This window comes from Natator depressus, chromosome 3, assembly GCF_965152275.1.
Source record: "Natator depressus isolate rNatDep1 chromosome 3, rNatDep2.hap1, whole genome shotgun sequence".
NCBI classification, from domain to species: Eukaryota; Metazoa; Chordata; order Testudines; family Cheloniidae; genus Natator; species Natator depressus.
In genome coordinates this window covers 95,724,323-95,741,762 of record NC_134236.1, presented here as the reverse complement: position 1 = coordinate 95,741,762, position 17,440 = coordinate 95,724,323, and the positions used below count along the sequence as shown (strand labels likewise).

Here is a 17,440-nt window from a genome sequence, read left to right as displayed (position 1 = left end):
AAACTTTTGAAAAAAATCTCAGCTCTGGCCCATATCTACTCAGAACATCACTTTCATGTTCTTAAATGATTTTTAGCCATTAAAATGCAATGATAAAACAGATCAATTCCTTCTCAAATCAGCCTACAAGCACCCCACATTTTCATTCACACCCAGAGACTAGCCAATGTATGCAGCAGGCTACAAAAACCGGTCTAAGGGGCGTGAGTTTAAAACAAATAAAATGGTAGTTTGTATAGGATGCCACAAGCATAACTTGCCTGTTATAACATCTGTAATAGTTTACTTCACAATATACAAAGCATTTGTAATGTAACAAAAAATATTGTCCAGAAGGTCATTGTATTTATTACATCATTGCCCAGCTCCTTAATGGAGTGGGCCTATCTACAGTTACAAAGGCAGAAAGCAAGACATATCTTAAAAATAAATTAAGCACCTCAGAGAATGAACTCTGGCACTATTAAAGTCAAAGTGAATTTTACTCTTGAGGTCAACAGGATGAGGGGCTGGTTTAAACCGAAAACTTACAACACTGAAGCGAGACAATGGTGCACAGTTGCAGTGCTCCAGTTGTGCTGCTGCAGCATCTTACGAGTCGACATAGCCTAGGGTTTCATCCAGGCTTTTGCAGGAGCAGCACACATGGGAATACAAGATACTGTCGAACAGTGCACTGAACTTATATTCTGGGGAGTGCTTTGAGAGGCAGCACTTACACAGTGAAATAAGAGCGAAAACTGCCTTCTTTTCTGTGAAATTTTTCTTGGCTCATCTAGGATTCTAAGTAACAAACTGAAGTCGACTCCACAATCCAGTCTATCCTGGCATCTCAGTTTACATTTTAATTTACCAGTGACAACTTGTTTTACCATTATTACATTGCAGTATAGGCCCCTGGAAAGAATTCAGCAAAGCAATAACCAAGTTAAATGATACAAAAAGAGCATGTTTACCCTTGAGATAGCAATCTCCCTTTGTATTTATAAAATCTGATTAGTATCTCTCCCAAAGGTGGCACTTGCACTGAATAACTACCAGAAGAAAGTGAGTTTTCCTTTAAAAGTATAATTGATATCAAAAACACAAATACCTCAGCTGTCTGGGATGTGGAATGGCAAGATATACAGCATATGTGAAATTTCCATCATGCAAACCTCATTTAAATGATGCCAAGAGGATAAGTAGCAGAAGACTTAGCCTCTGAATGGGGGCATGTTAATAATGTACAGATGGCTTAGACATATCTGATGGTAAATTACCTTTGAAAGATCCCCAGCCTCCAAGTAGAAGCAGATAACAAACACATTCCATGTGACCCAGAAGACTAGCCAGACAGCATACTGCAGGAGAAGGAGAGAAATAATACATTATTAATTCTGCAATCAGATGAGTTAAACTTAAATAAAGCTTAAACTGTTTGTCCAAGTCTCAGACAGACACAAAAGAGAGAGACTGTAAATACAGTGGAGCTGGGTGAAAACATTTTGCAAATAAAAGCAAGAAGAAATGTCTCCTTTTCCCTAGCCACAAACTGGTGAGAGCTGATTTGGTGCTTATTCACATTAGAAATTCTGCATCTCAAGGGAGGTGATGGTCCTGAAATTTAATGTTCAAATTCATTTTGATTTTGTTGTATTCCTAGTTATGGGAGAATCTTAGTATCAAAGCAATGAGACACATTTTGGCATTACCTAAGTGTGTTTTAGTGCTTGCATCTGCACTATATGCTTATTCAAATGGGACTCTCTAAATTCCCAAGTCCTGTCCCAGCATGTACTTGACTCTGTACCACACCTGAGATGGACTATCTGGAAGATGTTTCTTCATTAGTTGTTTTACGATGTTGGTGAGGAATCCAGAGGGAATTCTAGGTAACTCACTGTACATATATTTTTTGGCATTTCAAACCATTTGGTTGAAAATGTTCACTTTAATACACCATTGAAAATGTTCATTTTCATCTGAGTTTGAATTATACTGGACAGTGGAGGTAGAAAAGCTTGAGCAAAATCTGTTCAATGGTTTGTGTTATCTATTTTCTAATACGCATATTTTGTGAGAGTAAAGGAGGTACACTTTCTTTCTGCCCTTCTATCCACATTTACATATATGGTGACATTTTTGCATTAATAGAGACGTCATACATTCTGGGTTTGGAAATGCTGCCTCCCTACCATACTGAAGATCTTCTACGCTAATTTCTGACCTGTTGTCTAGTCATGCCTAGTGTTAGTGCCCCAAAAAATTCCCTTGATAAATTATTCCAATGTCTAATAAACCTTAACATCTGCAAATGCTATTCTAATGACTTATTCCTATTTGCTAGTTACTCCTGATTTAATTCTGTATGTTTGGTAATTTTAATCTATGGGCCCATGATATTGCATATATGAGAGTTGTTTCATAAACCAATATAATATAAACTATTCTCCCCCCCATTTTACTTTGAGGCCATTTCCCCTTGTTATGCCACCAATGTCCTCTGCCTCTCAAGAATTCACAAAATTATCACATTCCCCTTTGTTTTGCTTCCTTTTCCTCAAACTATACACATTATATTCCTTTAATCTGACTTTATTTCATATGCTTAATATTGTTATGCTTTTTGTATTTCACTGGATTACATCCAATTCATTATTTTGTTCATGAGAAGTACATCTGTACACTGTACTCTAAGTCTGTCTTCACCTCAATTGTATGAAAAAAAGAACTACTTCCCTTTCTCATGATACTCAGTTTTTAGATGATCCAATAGAACATTTTCTAATTTTTGACAGCTTTCCGCTGTGAAACATTTAGGTTACTGTGAATTAATGTACCACTCCCAGATCTTTCCCCACTTTACTGCTTTTTAACTTGCATTTTCACCTTTTTGATATTAATTTGCTATAAGTGCATCATCTGTCTTTCATCTAAAGTAAATCTCATTCAGTTAAATTCTGCCTTCTCCTCTAAATTCTCAAGATCCTTTTACAATCTCTCTCTCATTCCTGCTACAATCTGTTTTCCTAATTTGGTATTAGGAATGTATGGTCGTTTATCTATTGTTTACATCTTCCTGTATATAATTTAAATTATTAAATCTAATACTGAGTCCTGTGGTGCTTTGCTTGTACTTCTCAATGTGATATTTCATTATTTGCATATGGTCTGTCATACCAGTTTTCGACTTGAAGCATAGGCCTCCATAATCTTGTTCTAAATTTATTTGAAAATTCTTGCATGTGACCATATCAAGACATTTACATTTAGCTATTAAGTTTTACATTACAGATAATTAAATCATTGTCAGCCAGCCAGACTACTGGATAGGCAACCTTTGCCTAAAATGATAACAAATAAAGCTTTAGTCTAGCAGACTAAATAAATGTTTAGATTATGCTTTATGAGCAAGCTGATTTCTGATTTATAGATAATACAAGTCCATTCTGTCAGGATGGGATTTTCAAAAGCATCTTCATGACTTAGCACAATACCTACTGGAAGTCAATGGGACTAAGTCACATAGGTGTTTTTAAAAAGCCAACCTTAAGCCAATCAGAAGGCACCTGTTCAGTAATGGTATACTGAGCTTTTCAGTCTACTGCAGGCTGCTTCACAATACAGCACTGTTACTGTCCAATACCAAAGGTCAGATACGCCAAAGCAAGAAGGAGGCAAAATTACGGCTTCCTGGGTAACCTTAGTTCTGACATTTCCTAATTTCTCAGTGCTTGACTTCACAAACTTAACCTTCTTATTTTATTTTTTATATTATTTGCACTGTGGTGGAGGTAGTATGACTGAGTTGAAGATTCTGAATTCTGTTTCAATGTTGCATTCATGCAGTAGCTGATTTGAAAGATACCTTATAAAGCAAGCACACAGTGATGGATCAATACAATGCAGTAAGCCACTTTGGATTTGTTTGTGGTAGCAGAGCCTCTTACATTTAAAATAATAGCATAACTTCTTTTTTTAACTGTCTAGTCACAATCATTCAAAATGCCAACATCTGAATTTCAGAATTTTTAAAAACAAACATCTGCTATGTTTTGGACAACCACAACAAAAATCTTTCAAATTATTTGAAAGACCCCCTACTTATGAAAATGTCATGTTAAGTGTTTGCTACCTGAACCTTTGGGGATGAGTGTTGAGCACAATTATTTTGAAAAACAAGGATGCTCCCACTCCCCACTGGCAGTTATTTCAGCTGCTTCAGATCTGGCACATCTCTTATCGCTGGATCACATGCAATCATAAATACTGCTTTTTGTCTCATGAGCTTCAGCTAATCATTTTGGAAATTTGACACTGAAGGTCTGCAACAAGGAACAAATCCCTCTGGTGCTGTCTGTTATATACAGCTAATTAAGAAACATTTTATAAGAAATCTTCAAGGAGCCAGAGTTGTCTGTTTTTTCCCCTTTTGGGGAGTTCTAAGGAGCTGCACTAACTGACAGCGACCACCATAAAGATACAACAGCCAGAAATCAACAAGCCAAGAACCTCAATGAGCAAACCCTTGACTACCACCAGACAGAAGATGTCACCAGGGGGCAATACCTACAACCAGGAGAGAGTTGCCATCTTGGTATTGTGAAAATCTACACCGAAAAGAAATATAGCTGGAAGGCTAAAGTGGAAGATTTAAATGCTAATTACAGTTATTGCTAATCTGTGAGGAACATAGGCACTGATCCATGAAGCCAATCAAAATTCTTTCCTTCAGTGAAAAGTTACATAAACAAGGTATAAGCTATAATGGAATCATCAGTATGCCACTCTTCAATGCTCCAGAGAACTTCAGCTTTGAGAAACCTTCATAATGGACAGACTGGAAGCAATATATTTGCAAGATTTCAAATTGCAAAAAAGCTACACAAAGAAACTGGAGATCTACAGGTATCTTTTTTAATTTATGTTATGGGAAAGCAGGCAGAGCATATCTTTAAACCCTTTGACTTTACTGAAGACAATCACAAAGATGACTATGAAAGGGTTCTGGCTAAGTTTAATGCATGCTTTATACGCTAGAGAAATATGGCTTATGAAAGAGCATGCTTTCACTAGAGAATTCAAGAACCAGAGGAAAAATGTTGAATGTTTTATAATGTTTTATACTGTTGAATATTTTATAAGAATGAAAAACATGAAAACATCAGAGCTGGGTTCACAGAAAAAAAAATGTTTCACAGCAGGTACAACTGAAGTGAGTTTAACCCTAGCCACAGCTAGACAGAAAGCAAACCATTCCAAAACGGTAAGACAGCAAAATCTAGAGCAACTTGATGAACTTGAAAAATCTGAAACTAGCTTTAGGAACTATAAACGGGCACTTGAATATTAAAAGTCATTATCATAAAAAGTTTTGAGTATGTTCTGTCTTTACAATGCCAGAGCAGGCCAGGAACTGAATTTCTTCCACTATGGACGGTGCTTGAAACTCAAATCCCACCCAGTCTAAGAGAAATCCTAGATCTCTCACATACCTTAACCACTTGAGAAAATCTGTGGCTAAGGTGAAGATGAATAAATATCTTCTAAGCAAAGTGGCTGGCACTTCCTGGGGAGCAAATACTCCAGTTCTCCAATCATCTGGTTTAGCCCTCTGTTACTCTGCAGCAGAATACCGGGCTGCAGTCTAGCTCCATTCGTCTTATGACAAGCTAGGTTGACACACAACTACGTGCATCATAACTGTATGATTTGACCCACATCAGTACTGTGGCTCCTGTGTTAACATCATTCCTCCACACGTCCATTGTGCGGATGTTACAGACAGAAAGGTTGAGATGATCAGGGCATACACAAGCCTATCACTATACATGGACCTCTTTGACTACCCAAGGGTGCACTTATAGGCTCCTTTGCCCTGCCCAGATTTCTCTAAAAGTCAATGTGGCATGAAGAATGGTCTGCAGCTGATGTCAGAAACCAATCTCTTATAATTGACCCAAACATGGGTATACCTGACTTAGATTTCTCATGTGCTCATGGGCCCTTCTGAATTGATTTCAAATGGGCCAGGGTCAATGTGTAGCCAGCTTTCACATCTGGGACCATTGAGAGGATCCCACATGTGGCTGTGGCCAAAGACAATGTCTCACATCACTGACAAATGCCCTCTGACCAGATTTGGTCTGTGGGCTCTGCACTTCGCTGATGAGGCTCAGACATATTGGCTTGATGAGCTCTGCATCTGATAAGAAAATTACTTACATTTTACAGACAAGAAGAGTGAAGCATAGAGAGATTAAATGACTTGTTTTAGTTCAAAACTCAGTGGCAAAGTTAACAATAAAAGCCCAGTTTCTGGACTCTCTGGGTCCAATGTCCTTGCCATGTTACCTCCCCATATGGAAAGAAACTCCCATATACCTTTTAAGTGAAAACAACTTTGGAGACTGATCCTTTGAATATCATTTTGAAAATGCTCAGACCAAGAGCATGTGTTCCTCAGAAATTGTTATGATACCTCTATAACTGAAAAAGCAAAATTAAATTCTTATGCTCTGTGTGTTCAAAGTATTGGTTTGTTATATTTTTACATTTTTAAAGTTGCAAATTCCTCTCAGTTAAGCTGAAAACATATGCTATAGCAGCTACAATACTGTGCCCCACATCATGGTATTTTCAGTATCACAGTCAGATGGGGAAGGGGCGATAGATGGTGGTACTCTTCCAAGCTCCACCCACAAAATCAGCTTTTAGGTTGTGCAGATGTTTAGAATATGATCATGTATCTTCTCTGGGCTTGACCGGACTCCAAGTTTAGCTCCATTTTGATTGTGAACGAAAAAAAAAAGTAATAAAGCTCATCTAAACACTGCCAACTTGTGGCACCAAAATGAGACTTCATAGTAAACTGAGCAAGAGTGTTATCCTCCCTCTCATCTCTTATGAGGAATGAAATAATTTAAAATTACATTATTGACATTAATATAATAAAGTGAAATCTGAGTTTGCATTTTATTGAGATGAATGGGGCAGTTCAGACTTCTCAGAACTATTGCCCCAAGTTTCTGCAGACTCACATGGATATCCCTGCATTGTTTACACTCAGTTCACATTTTTTTAGGTTTTAGTCACAACCATAAAAGTAAAAGACTCTCTGCTGCCCCCCCCCCCCCTGCAAAAAAATGAAATCTGAGATTCTGGAGTATTAAATCTTCAGAGGAGTGCTGGTACAGCATCTGGGTGCATACCACATGTCTGACCCCTGCATACCTTTTCTAGTCCTCCATCTTTGCTCTCAGCTTACCACTGCAGCTCTGCAAACACTCAGAACTATCACTCAGAACCCTATTTGCCAAACCTACCTATGGTTAGTAGAGCTTCCTTGAAACCTTGAGAGACATTGAACACCACAATTCAGTCTGCCTTTATAGTTAAGAGACAATATTTATGTTCATACATGACTCTCTGGATGGACTAGGTCAGCACTATGCAGTGTTGTTATAGCCATGATGGTCCCAGGATATTAGAGAGACAAGGTGGGTGAGGTGATATCTTTTATTGGACCAATGTCAGAGTGAGAGAGACAGGATTTCAAGCCTGCACAGAGCTCTTCTTCAGGTCTGGGATATGTACTCAGTGCCACAGCTAAATACAAGGTGGAATAGACTGTTTAGCATAACTGGTTAACACATATTTCAAGGGACCATTCAAGGTGAAGTGGCCTGTCAATACTTCTCCAGTCATAGCTGGGAAAGGAAAGCAGGGAGGCAGCTTTGGGGGGAATGTTGTTAGTGGATTACAGATTGTTGTAATAAGTCATAAATCCAGTATCTCTGTTCAGTCCATGATCTTTAGCATCTAGCAATGTTATGAATTTAAGCTCCCAGACTTCTCTTTTGAAGGTGTTCTGCACATTTCCTTTGAGAATGAGGACTGGAGGTCAGATAGAGTAATCATTTTGTGAAAAAAAAAAAATGTTCGCCCACTGCTGATAAGTGATAAAAGACAAAAACACCCTTTCTCTAACAGTTCATTCGAGTGTGTAGTGACTATCTAGTTTCACCCACGTAGTTGTTATTGGGGCATTTTGTAAACTGGAGGAGGTATACCACATGTTGTGATAGGCATGTGTAGGACCCATGGATCTTGAAAGGTGTGCTGTGGGGAGTGTTGATCATCATAGCAGTGAAGATATATCTGCAGGTTCTGCATATGTGGTTCTGGCAGGGTCTGGTGTGTCCTGATCTGTGGAGAGCTTTCTTCTGATGATGAGCTTGGAGAGTCTGGGGGGGGGGAGGGGATTATTTGAATGCCAGAAGAGGGGGTTCAGGGAAGATTTCTTTCAGGATGTGGTCCCTATCAAGTGTGGGTTGCAGTTGTTTAAGGATACTCCATATAGATTCCAGTGTGGGGTGGTGGGTGTCAAATAGGGGTGTGTGTTCCGAGCGTTTAAATGGAAATAAAACCCCCTCCAGCTGCACACCCCTCAGCTAGCATAAGCTAGCATAGTTTTGTTCAAGCCACCACTTGATGATCCGATGCAATGACTCTTAGCTGCAGGAATGCACAAATTTAGCACACAGAATCATAGGGTTAGAAAGGAACACAAATCTAGTCTAACCCCTGTCAAGATGCAGGATTTGTTCTGTCTAAACCATCCAAGACAGATGGCTATCCAGACTCCTTTTGAAAACTTCCACTGAAGAAGCTACCACAACCTCCCAACGGAGTCTGTTCCACTGTCCTAAAGAAGTTTTTCCTGAGATTTAATCTAAATCTGCTATGCTGTAATTTGAACCCATTGCCTCTTGTCCTGCCCTCTATGGTAAAAGACAGTAACTTTTCTCCATTTTTTTAATATCAGCCTTTCAATTATCTGAAGACTGCTATCATATCCTCCCTTAATCTCCTCTTTTCCAAACTAAACATACCCAGTTCCTTCAGCTTTTGCTTTTAGGGCTGGCATTCCACCCCTTTGATCATCTTTGTTGCTCACCTCTGGATCCTTCCCAGTTTCTCTACATCCTTTTTATACATTGGTGATCAAAATTGGACACAGTACTCCAGCTGAGGCTGAAACCAGTACCGCCCCACTCAGCGCTATCACTTCCCATGACTTGCATGCTATGCCTCTGTTAATGCAATCTAAAATTTGCTTTTTTGCAAGAGCTTCACATTTGTGACTCAAATTGAGGTTGTGATCCACCACAACTCCCAGATCCTTCTCAGCAGTGCTGTTGCCAAGCCAGGTTTCTCCCATTTTGTATTTGTGCATCTGGTTTTTCTTCCCTAAGTGTAGCACCTTACATTGGTCTTTATTGAATTTCATTTTGTTGCCCTGTTCTCCAACGTATTAAGATCCCACTGAATTTCAGCTCTATCTTCCAATTTGTTGGCACCCTCCCTAGCTTTATGTCATCTGCAAATTTGATCAGTATGCTCTCCATTCCTACATCCAGGTCAGTAATAAAGAAGTTAAACAACACCGGGCCCAGAATAGATTCCTATGAAACCCCATTTGAGACTTCCTTCCAATCCAACATCATTCCATTAATTACTCTTTGTTTGCAGTTGTTTAACCAATTATATACCCACTTAGTGGTAGTTCTGTTGAGCCCACATTTCTCCAACTTACTTATGCGAATGTCATGTGGGGCTGTGTCAAAAGCCTTGATTAAGTCCAGGTATATTATGCCCACCACACTTCCCTGATCCACCAAATCAACTACTCTGTCAAAGAAGGAAATCAGGCTGGTTTGGAATGATTTGTTCTTGGTAAATCCAAGCTGGCTGCTAGTGATTTATCCCTTCATCCTCCAGGTACTTGCAAATTAAATGTTTTATACATTTCTCTAGTAGCTTTCCAGGTATTGAAGTCACGCTGACTGGACTATAGTTCCTTGGCCCCTTCTCCCCACCCCCCACCATTTTCAAAGATGGGCACTACATTAGCTCTTCTCCAGTCTCCCAGGACCTCTCCTGTCATCCATGAGTTAGTAAATATTATTGACAGTGGCTCTGAGATTTCTTCAGCTAATTCCTTCAGGTGAATAGCATCCGGCCGTGCTGATTTGAATTCATTCATTTTAGTCAGAACATCTCTGATGAGTTCTTTACTTATCCCAATCTGTATCCCCTCCCTTTATAGACTATGGTAACTTTGCTAGTCATCAGCTGACATGTTATTTTTTGTGAGAAAACTGAAGCAAAGTAGGCATGGAGCAACTCTGTCTTCCTATCATCTTCCGTTACCAGTTCACCTTCTCCACTGAGTAGCGGACCCACATGGTCCTTGATAGTTTTTTTTTTGTCTGACGTATTTGAAGAACTGCATCCAGTTGTGTCTAACATTCCTTGCAAGCTGTAACTCATTCTTTGCCTTAGCTTTCCGGATTTTGTCCCTACATGGTTGTGCTATTCCCACATATACTTCCTTGGTGACATGCCTCTTCTTCCATTTCCTGTATGTATCCCTTTTGATTTCTAAACACCTAAAAAGCAACTTGTGTAGCCACATTGGTCTCCTGGGGCTCTTCTTATCTTTCCTCTGCATCGGAATAGCTTGATGTTGAGCCTCGAGTATTACATCTTTTAAGAACGGTCAGTCCCCTTCGACTCCTTTTCTTCCTAATTGGTCTTTTTGCATGGGACCTGGCCTACTGTTTCTGAGTCAGTTGAAGTCTACCTTTCTGATTTCCAATGTCCTTGTTTTGTGGTTCTCATGCCCTCCTTTCCATAGGATATTGAATTCTACCAGATCATGATAATTTCCTCCCAAGTTCCCGACCACCTTCACATTCACAACTAATTCATCCCTGTTGGTCAAAACCAGATCCAAGATGGACAACCCCTTAGTTGTTTCCTCAACTTTCTGAATCAGAAAGTTGTCCTCTACACATACTAAGAATTTGCAGGATGTATTATGTTTTGCTGTAACAGTCTTCCCACAGCTATCAGGGAAGTTAAAATTCTCCATTAATACTTGTTCATGTGTGTTAGCTAATCTTGTTACCTCCTTTTAGAATGACCCATCCATTTCCTTTGCTGATTTGGTGGTCTATAATAGAACCTACCATAACATCACTACTGTTCTTTTCCCTTGTTATCATCATCCAGAGACTCTCAGGAGGCCTGTTGCTCACTTCCCCTTGGACCAAGTGTATACATTCTTGACATATAGCACAACACCTCCTCCTTTTCCCCCCCATATCTATACTTTCAGAACAGGCTATATCCCTCAATGCTGGTACTACAATCATGGGAATTGTCCCACATGAAGATGATGAGTGTAGATATCATTTTGTATAAGGTGTACTCATCATGGGAATATCTGAAAAAGTATTTCAGAAAATTTTGTACATCACTTTCATAAAATGTGCAGTCTAGGATAAGGGGGAAAAGGGAGTTTTTATGCAAGTTGAGTAGTTGAAGTTAAGTTAACATAGTTGTGTTCTTCACTACTAGAGCTGATCACAATTTTTTTGTCAAAATGCTGATTTGACCAAAATTAAAACTGGTCACAAAACAGGGTCAGGCTGGACAACTTTCCCACCTTGAAACAAATGTCATGTTAAAAGTTTAAGATTTATTGAAATGTTTCATTTTGACATTTTCTCCATGAAAAATTCTAGTTTCCTGGTTCAAAATTACTTTTTGTTTCAAAAATGTAAGCTAATGAGCCCACGAAAGGTTAATGAAAAAGAAAATCAAAATTTAAATTAAACTTTTTGAAGTTATTACAACATATTTTGAAAAAAGAAAAGGAAGACTTGTGGCACCTTAGAGACTAACAAATTTATTTGAGCATAAGCTTTCGTGAGCTACAGCTCACTTCATCGGATGCATTCAGTGGAAAATACAGTGGGGAGATTTATATACACAGAGAACATGAAACAATGGGTGTTACCATACACACTGTAAGGAGAGTGATCAGGTAAGGTGAGCTATTACCAGCAGGAGAGTGGGGGTGGGGGGGAACCTTTTGTAGTGATAATCAAGGTGGGCCATTTCCAGCAGTTGACAAGAAAATCTGAGGAAAAGTGGGAGGGTGCTGGGAATAAACATGGGGAAATAGTTTTACTTTGTGTAATGACCCATCCACTCCCAGTCTTTATTTAAGCCTAAGTTAATTGTATCCAGTCTGCAAATTAATTCCAATTCAGCAGTCTTTCATTGGAGTCTATTTTTGAAGTTTTTTTCTTGAAGAATTGTGACTTTTAGGTCTGTAATCGAGTGACCAAAGAGATTGAAGTGTTCTCCGATTGGTTTTTGAACATTAGAATTCTTGACATCTGATTTGTGTCCATTTATTCTTTTACGTAGAGACTGTCCAGTTTGGCTAATGTACATGGCAGAGGGGCATTGCTGGCACATGATGGCACATATCACATTGGTAGATGTGCAGGTGAGCGAGCCACTGATAGTGTGGCTGATGTGATTAGGCCCTATGATGGTGTCCCCTGAATAGATATGTGGACACCGTTGCCAACGGGCTTTGTTGCAAGGGCTTTGTTGAATGCATCCAATGAAGTGAGCTGTAGCTCATGAAAGCTTATGCTCAAATAAATTTGTTAGTCTCTAAGGTGCCACAAGTCCTCCTTTTCTTTTTGCAGATACAGACTAACACGGCTGCTACTCTGAAACATATTTTGACTTACCCAAAATAATTTTTATTTATTATTCAGTTTGTAAAGAGTTTTAACAATAACTTTTTGTCCGAATTCGAGATGGGACAATTTTGAATTCTTGCAAATATCTGCAGGACAGGAAAACAATTTCCTGCCCCGATCTATTAGTTACCTTAACAAGAGAAGATGTGGAAATCAAGATAAGGTGAATAAGCAACAACTGACTGCTATTAAGCCACCATACTAAAAGAAAAGATTTATAATGTAGTAACTAAGGCCCCAGAAATCATGAGTTCTGACTATTAAGAATTGCTCAGGCATCAAAACCTTTTAGAAAACATAGAAACTGAGGGTTGAGAGAACAAAAACCCACAGTCTAACGGCTACATTTGTTCAATAATCGGAGGAAACTCAGAATGCTACAACCTTTCACAAGAGTGTACTACTGGTGTAGCTAGGAAGACTTCCTCTTTTTCCTGGTCTCCGAATGAAAAAAAACAACGATATTCAATAAATACCAAACTTTGATATATGACATGCCAGATATAGTAGTAAAATGGGGAACTTGAAGGAATCTAATATTATAATTAAAATGTCTATAAAAGGGAAGTTAAATCCAAGAGATGCAACTTTTGGCAAGATATTGCAAACTTTAGTGAAAGTATTTACCTCATGAGCAGTGCGGTAGGAAAGAAAAGTTGCATTCATATTGATTTTTTTTAGTTTAAGTAATAGTGAGGAAGTCAGTGTAATATTTGAAGTCTAGCATGTTTATCCTATCAAATTAGTAAAATACACCTGTGCTGAAAGAGGCAGTAAACCAAACAGTAAGGACACTTGACCACAGAGTGGAATATTCAGAAATGTAACAGTTTGGTTAATAATGCATGGACTCAGCCCCATCATACATAGGCTCTACCATTGTTGTTAAAACAAGGAGAACAGAAATGGAAGATTTCTACAGCTGTTCCAGCCTGCTGGAGAACAACAGTTTCTGTTGTGACTTTTGCATTGTATAATGGATTGTTAAAACAAGTTTAAAGAACATCAGGAATATGGAGGGACTTTGTATAAATTACATGAAATTTAAAATGGACATTTCAGCAGCTAGAGGAGTATTGTTGGAGAAACTGCAACTTGAGCAAGCATAACTGCAAAATTGGCCAAGTGGTACACCACAAAGGGGCTCAGGGAAAGCAACTTGTTGAGATAAATTGCTGACTGGAGTAAACCAAGTAGTGTTCAACATATGTACCAAGATGGCAGTACCAACAGTTATGGCCTAACATGTCTTACGTCTTGTCATACCTGCTTGTATGTTACACAGAGAGACTGGAAAACTCCAGCCCCAGTTGTAAGAATTCAAAACCTTATGTCTCATTCCCTGACTGGATAGTCAGAGAGGATGACTCTCATTTTGGTTGGACATATGAATCTTTGGAAGAAGTGTATGTCATCATCTGATTGTACTATGCCAGCGCCTCCAGCGAGAGGAATCAAGCTGGACAATCCAGCAGAAATAAGATAAAGTGACCTGTCTCCTTCAGCACATCATTTCTCAAAAGCTAACCCTGGAAGGGAGACGACTGAGGTCCTAAACCAGCCACCTGCAAGTCTTCTTGGTTACATCAAGTGCCTTTTTTGGATAGACACCTTTAACTGTCTTTCTATTTTCCAGCAATTCGGGTTGCCCACTATTGTATCAGGAAAAGCCTATAGTCATGTCCATCCTTCGCTCCTTCTTTGTTTCTAGTGTCATCTCTTACTGTGAGCAGAAACTAAGCTGAAAGCTCTGGCTGAGCTGGTGTGCGATAAGTAACACAGTGACTTTCTTTTGGGTGACTAACCAGATCAGCCAGTTGATCAATTCTTGAGAGTGCCTAATTAATAAGGAAGTGTACATGCTTGTGTATGTTCTCTAAAGGTTGTCTCAGAGTTACTGTGTGCCTTTAGTTTGGAACAGGTTCCAATCAAAAGTAATACGTGTTGTAGAATTGTACGTGTGTCTACCATAATTGTTTCATACGGTCTTTCAAGTTCATTTTATGTCTACATACAGACAAAAAATGAGACCGAGTGTGGAAGTTTCTTGTACTGCACTCAGTCTATATAGGCTTCATAAATGTAGGGGCTTATGTTATGCAGTTAGACATATTAGTTAGATCCTGGGCTGATATTCACTGACAAATAGGTTAAAAGGGTTGACTACCACAGATCTATTGGGAAGGAGACCTTGGTGAACTGGAATGTAAGTAATTTAACAAACTGTTTTGTAATCTAGCTTTGGAGTGTTTTTTCTCCATTATGTTAGCAGCAACACCACAGCTGATAACTAATTGTCACAAGCCAGGCCCTGTTCAGAGGCACATTTAATCAAAAAGATAAATAAAGTCACCTTCCCAAGATAGTAATTGAGTACATGTATTATTTTCTATTGTGTCTGCAATTTGATTCTGAAAATTTAAATGGCTATACAGCCACCATTTTTTAAAATGTATGTAGCCAAATCATAGCCCAATACCGTTTTTGCCTTCTTATATCCTATACTGTTAGCTGCTGTCATTAAGGCTATTTAATAAATTCTATAAAAACAGAAAGATGGTACAGGTAATCAGTTAAGCATTTGCTTAATGGTTTGTTTTATACCCATCTTTCTTACAATAACCATCCCTGTACGGAACAGGTGTCTGAATCATTGGTGTAACCCCTTGGGGTTTAGAGACCATAGAGACCTTTAAATCTTTTTCCTATTGGGGAGGGGGAGCAGTGAGAGAAAGGGAAAGTTGGGGGTGTGGCTCTGGAGCCCCAGGAGAGAAGGGCTGCAGTCGGGAGGCCCGGGACAAAGCGAAGGAGAGAGAACCTGCCTGAAGCCTGGGAAGGACAGGGTGGCCAATCGCCGACACCCCAGGACAGGAGCCAGGGGGAGCACTGTGCCAGGGAGGAATCGCCCGAGAAGGACAGGCTGGAGCTGGACCCAGTATCACTGTTGCCCAGAACTGCATGCGGCTGTGAGTACTGGGGCTTGTCACTCTGCACTGGGAATGAGGAGGGAGGCTGCTTGTTAGTTAAATGGGGAGGTTGTCGCACTTTGTGGCTTTGCAGAGAGCGGCAGAAGAGGGCACCGGAGGGGTTTGTTGGGGAAAGTTCACTGGCGCTGAAGACGACCAGGAGCACCCAAGACTCACTATTGAACTGGAATTTTGCTCAGGACTCCTGAACTCTGTGTGCAGACACATTGCTCAGTGTCTGCTCTTTCAAACTATGCTACCACTGGACCTGCGGGGCCTTGGTTTGGATGCAACCCTATTCTATCGCTCCTCCTACATTTCCCCTTGTTGTTTTTCTCCTCTCATTCCTCTGTAAATAAATATCTCCCTTTGTTATACCCATTGTACTTTTCCTCTGGGTGGGTGTGTTCACTCTGGGGGGTTTGGAACAGGTACCCCTGGGGTGGAGGGAATTTTTCCTGCTGCATTCCTGCACGCGCCCTCTCTTGGCCAGAGCTGCCTGCAGAGCAGACTCCATCTTGGCCACGAGGGCGCTAAAGTTACATTTATTTGCCAGTTTATCATATCAATATGGCAGGTAACATGTATCTTTAGATATCATGATACAGCTCATGGGAGTGGCTATGTTAATAAATTGTATAAGCCTCCAACACATCCAGATAGATATTTCCAGAAAGCTAAGCAGACTTCCTCTGAGTTGGCTGCGCATGATGTTAATAAGAGTGCAGTTCCTATTTCTTGAGTGCTTACTAAACTTTGCAAAACATACAGCAGAATAATCTTCATAGAAACAGCTGAAGGGATTGGTTTTCAATGAAATCCCAATGCTTGAAAAGGTATACAGATTTAATGGAATTGAAATCATGACACACTAAATTTTTGCAAATGTTTTTTTCACGTAAGAGCTTTTAAATGCAGGAAGAAACATAGAAAGTGGATGATTTTCTTATTTTGTTTTGCAGCCAGATTTAGGAATATTACTGGGGAGAAAAATAGACCACATTCCTAGTGCCTAGGGCTTGTTTCAAAGAAATTTAGAAACAAGAATCATGATTATGATTCAGTCATGGAGCTTTATATGAATAGAGCTTTTAGCAGCTGTACCAATTTAAACTTTCTGATAAAATATACAAGTAATGAGATCCAAAAATCTTCCGGTATTAATTTTTAACAGAAAGAAAAAGATAAAAATCAGTAGACCCAGTAGCTAGGAAGAGAGCTCTACTGACATTTATATAGATCCTTATCTTGATGCCTATCATAACAGTCTCTGAGTGCCACTTAGGATTGTTGGATATTTGAGTAACTATTAAGGGAATCATTCTCCTCCTCATGCATACATAAATAAATTATTATTTTTGCTAAGACCTTATGCACTGTCATTGCTGATTCAATTGTGACATTTTGGGGTTCACCCAGGCCAGTAAGGAATTTGGTTGCTGTCTGCCTTGTCATCCTGGCTGTCCTGTAGCTGAGCCGCTTTGGTCCAGGACTCTGGTCCCAACAGCCTGTCAGCAGCCCACAAGCTTCATCCTGGCTTTGCCCAACCTGGTTACTCCTTGCAGGCTGACCTTAGTATGCTTCCAGCCCTGAATTCGCCCGACTGCCGAGACCAGTCCCTCTCTCTTTACCCTCACAAAACAAGTCTATTAAGAAAAGAATCATGGATTAAGTGATACTAAGGGCATTGCTATACTGGAAACTTCAAAGCACTGTTGCAGGAGCGCTCCCGCAGCAGCGCTTAAAAGTGCGAGTGTGGTCGCGCGCGAGCGCTGGGGGAGAGAGCTCTCCCAGCTGGTAATCCACCTCCACAAGGGGATTAGCTCCGAGCGCTGGGAGTGCAGCTCCTAGTGCTCGGAG

At 39.7% G+C, this 17,440-nt stretch overlaps 1 protein-coding gene across 2 annotated transcripts in view; it reads right to left on the bottom strand.

The window, feature by feature from the left end:
- Nucleotides 1–17,440, bottom strand: part of NKAIN2 (sodium/potassium transporting ATPase interacting 2) — a 764,856-nt gene that overhangs the window by 349,957 nt on the left and 397,459 nt on the right. For both annotated transcript variants that reach the window (XM_074948365.1, XM_074948364.1), the window contains exon 3: nt 1,263–1,343. In XM_074948365.1, coding sequence (XP_074804466.1) covers nt 1,263–1,343 — 81 coding nt within the window. The remainder of the gene's footprint in view (nt 1–1,262; nt 1,344–17,440) is intronic.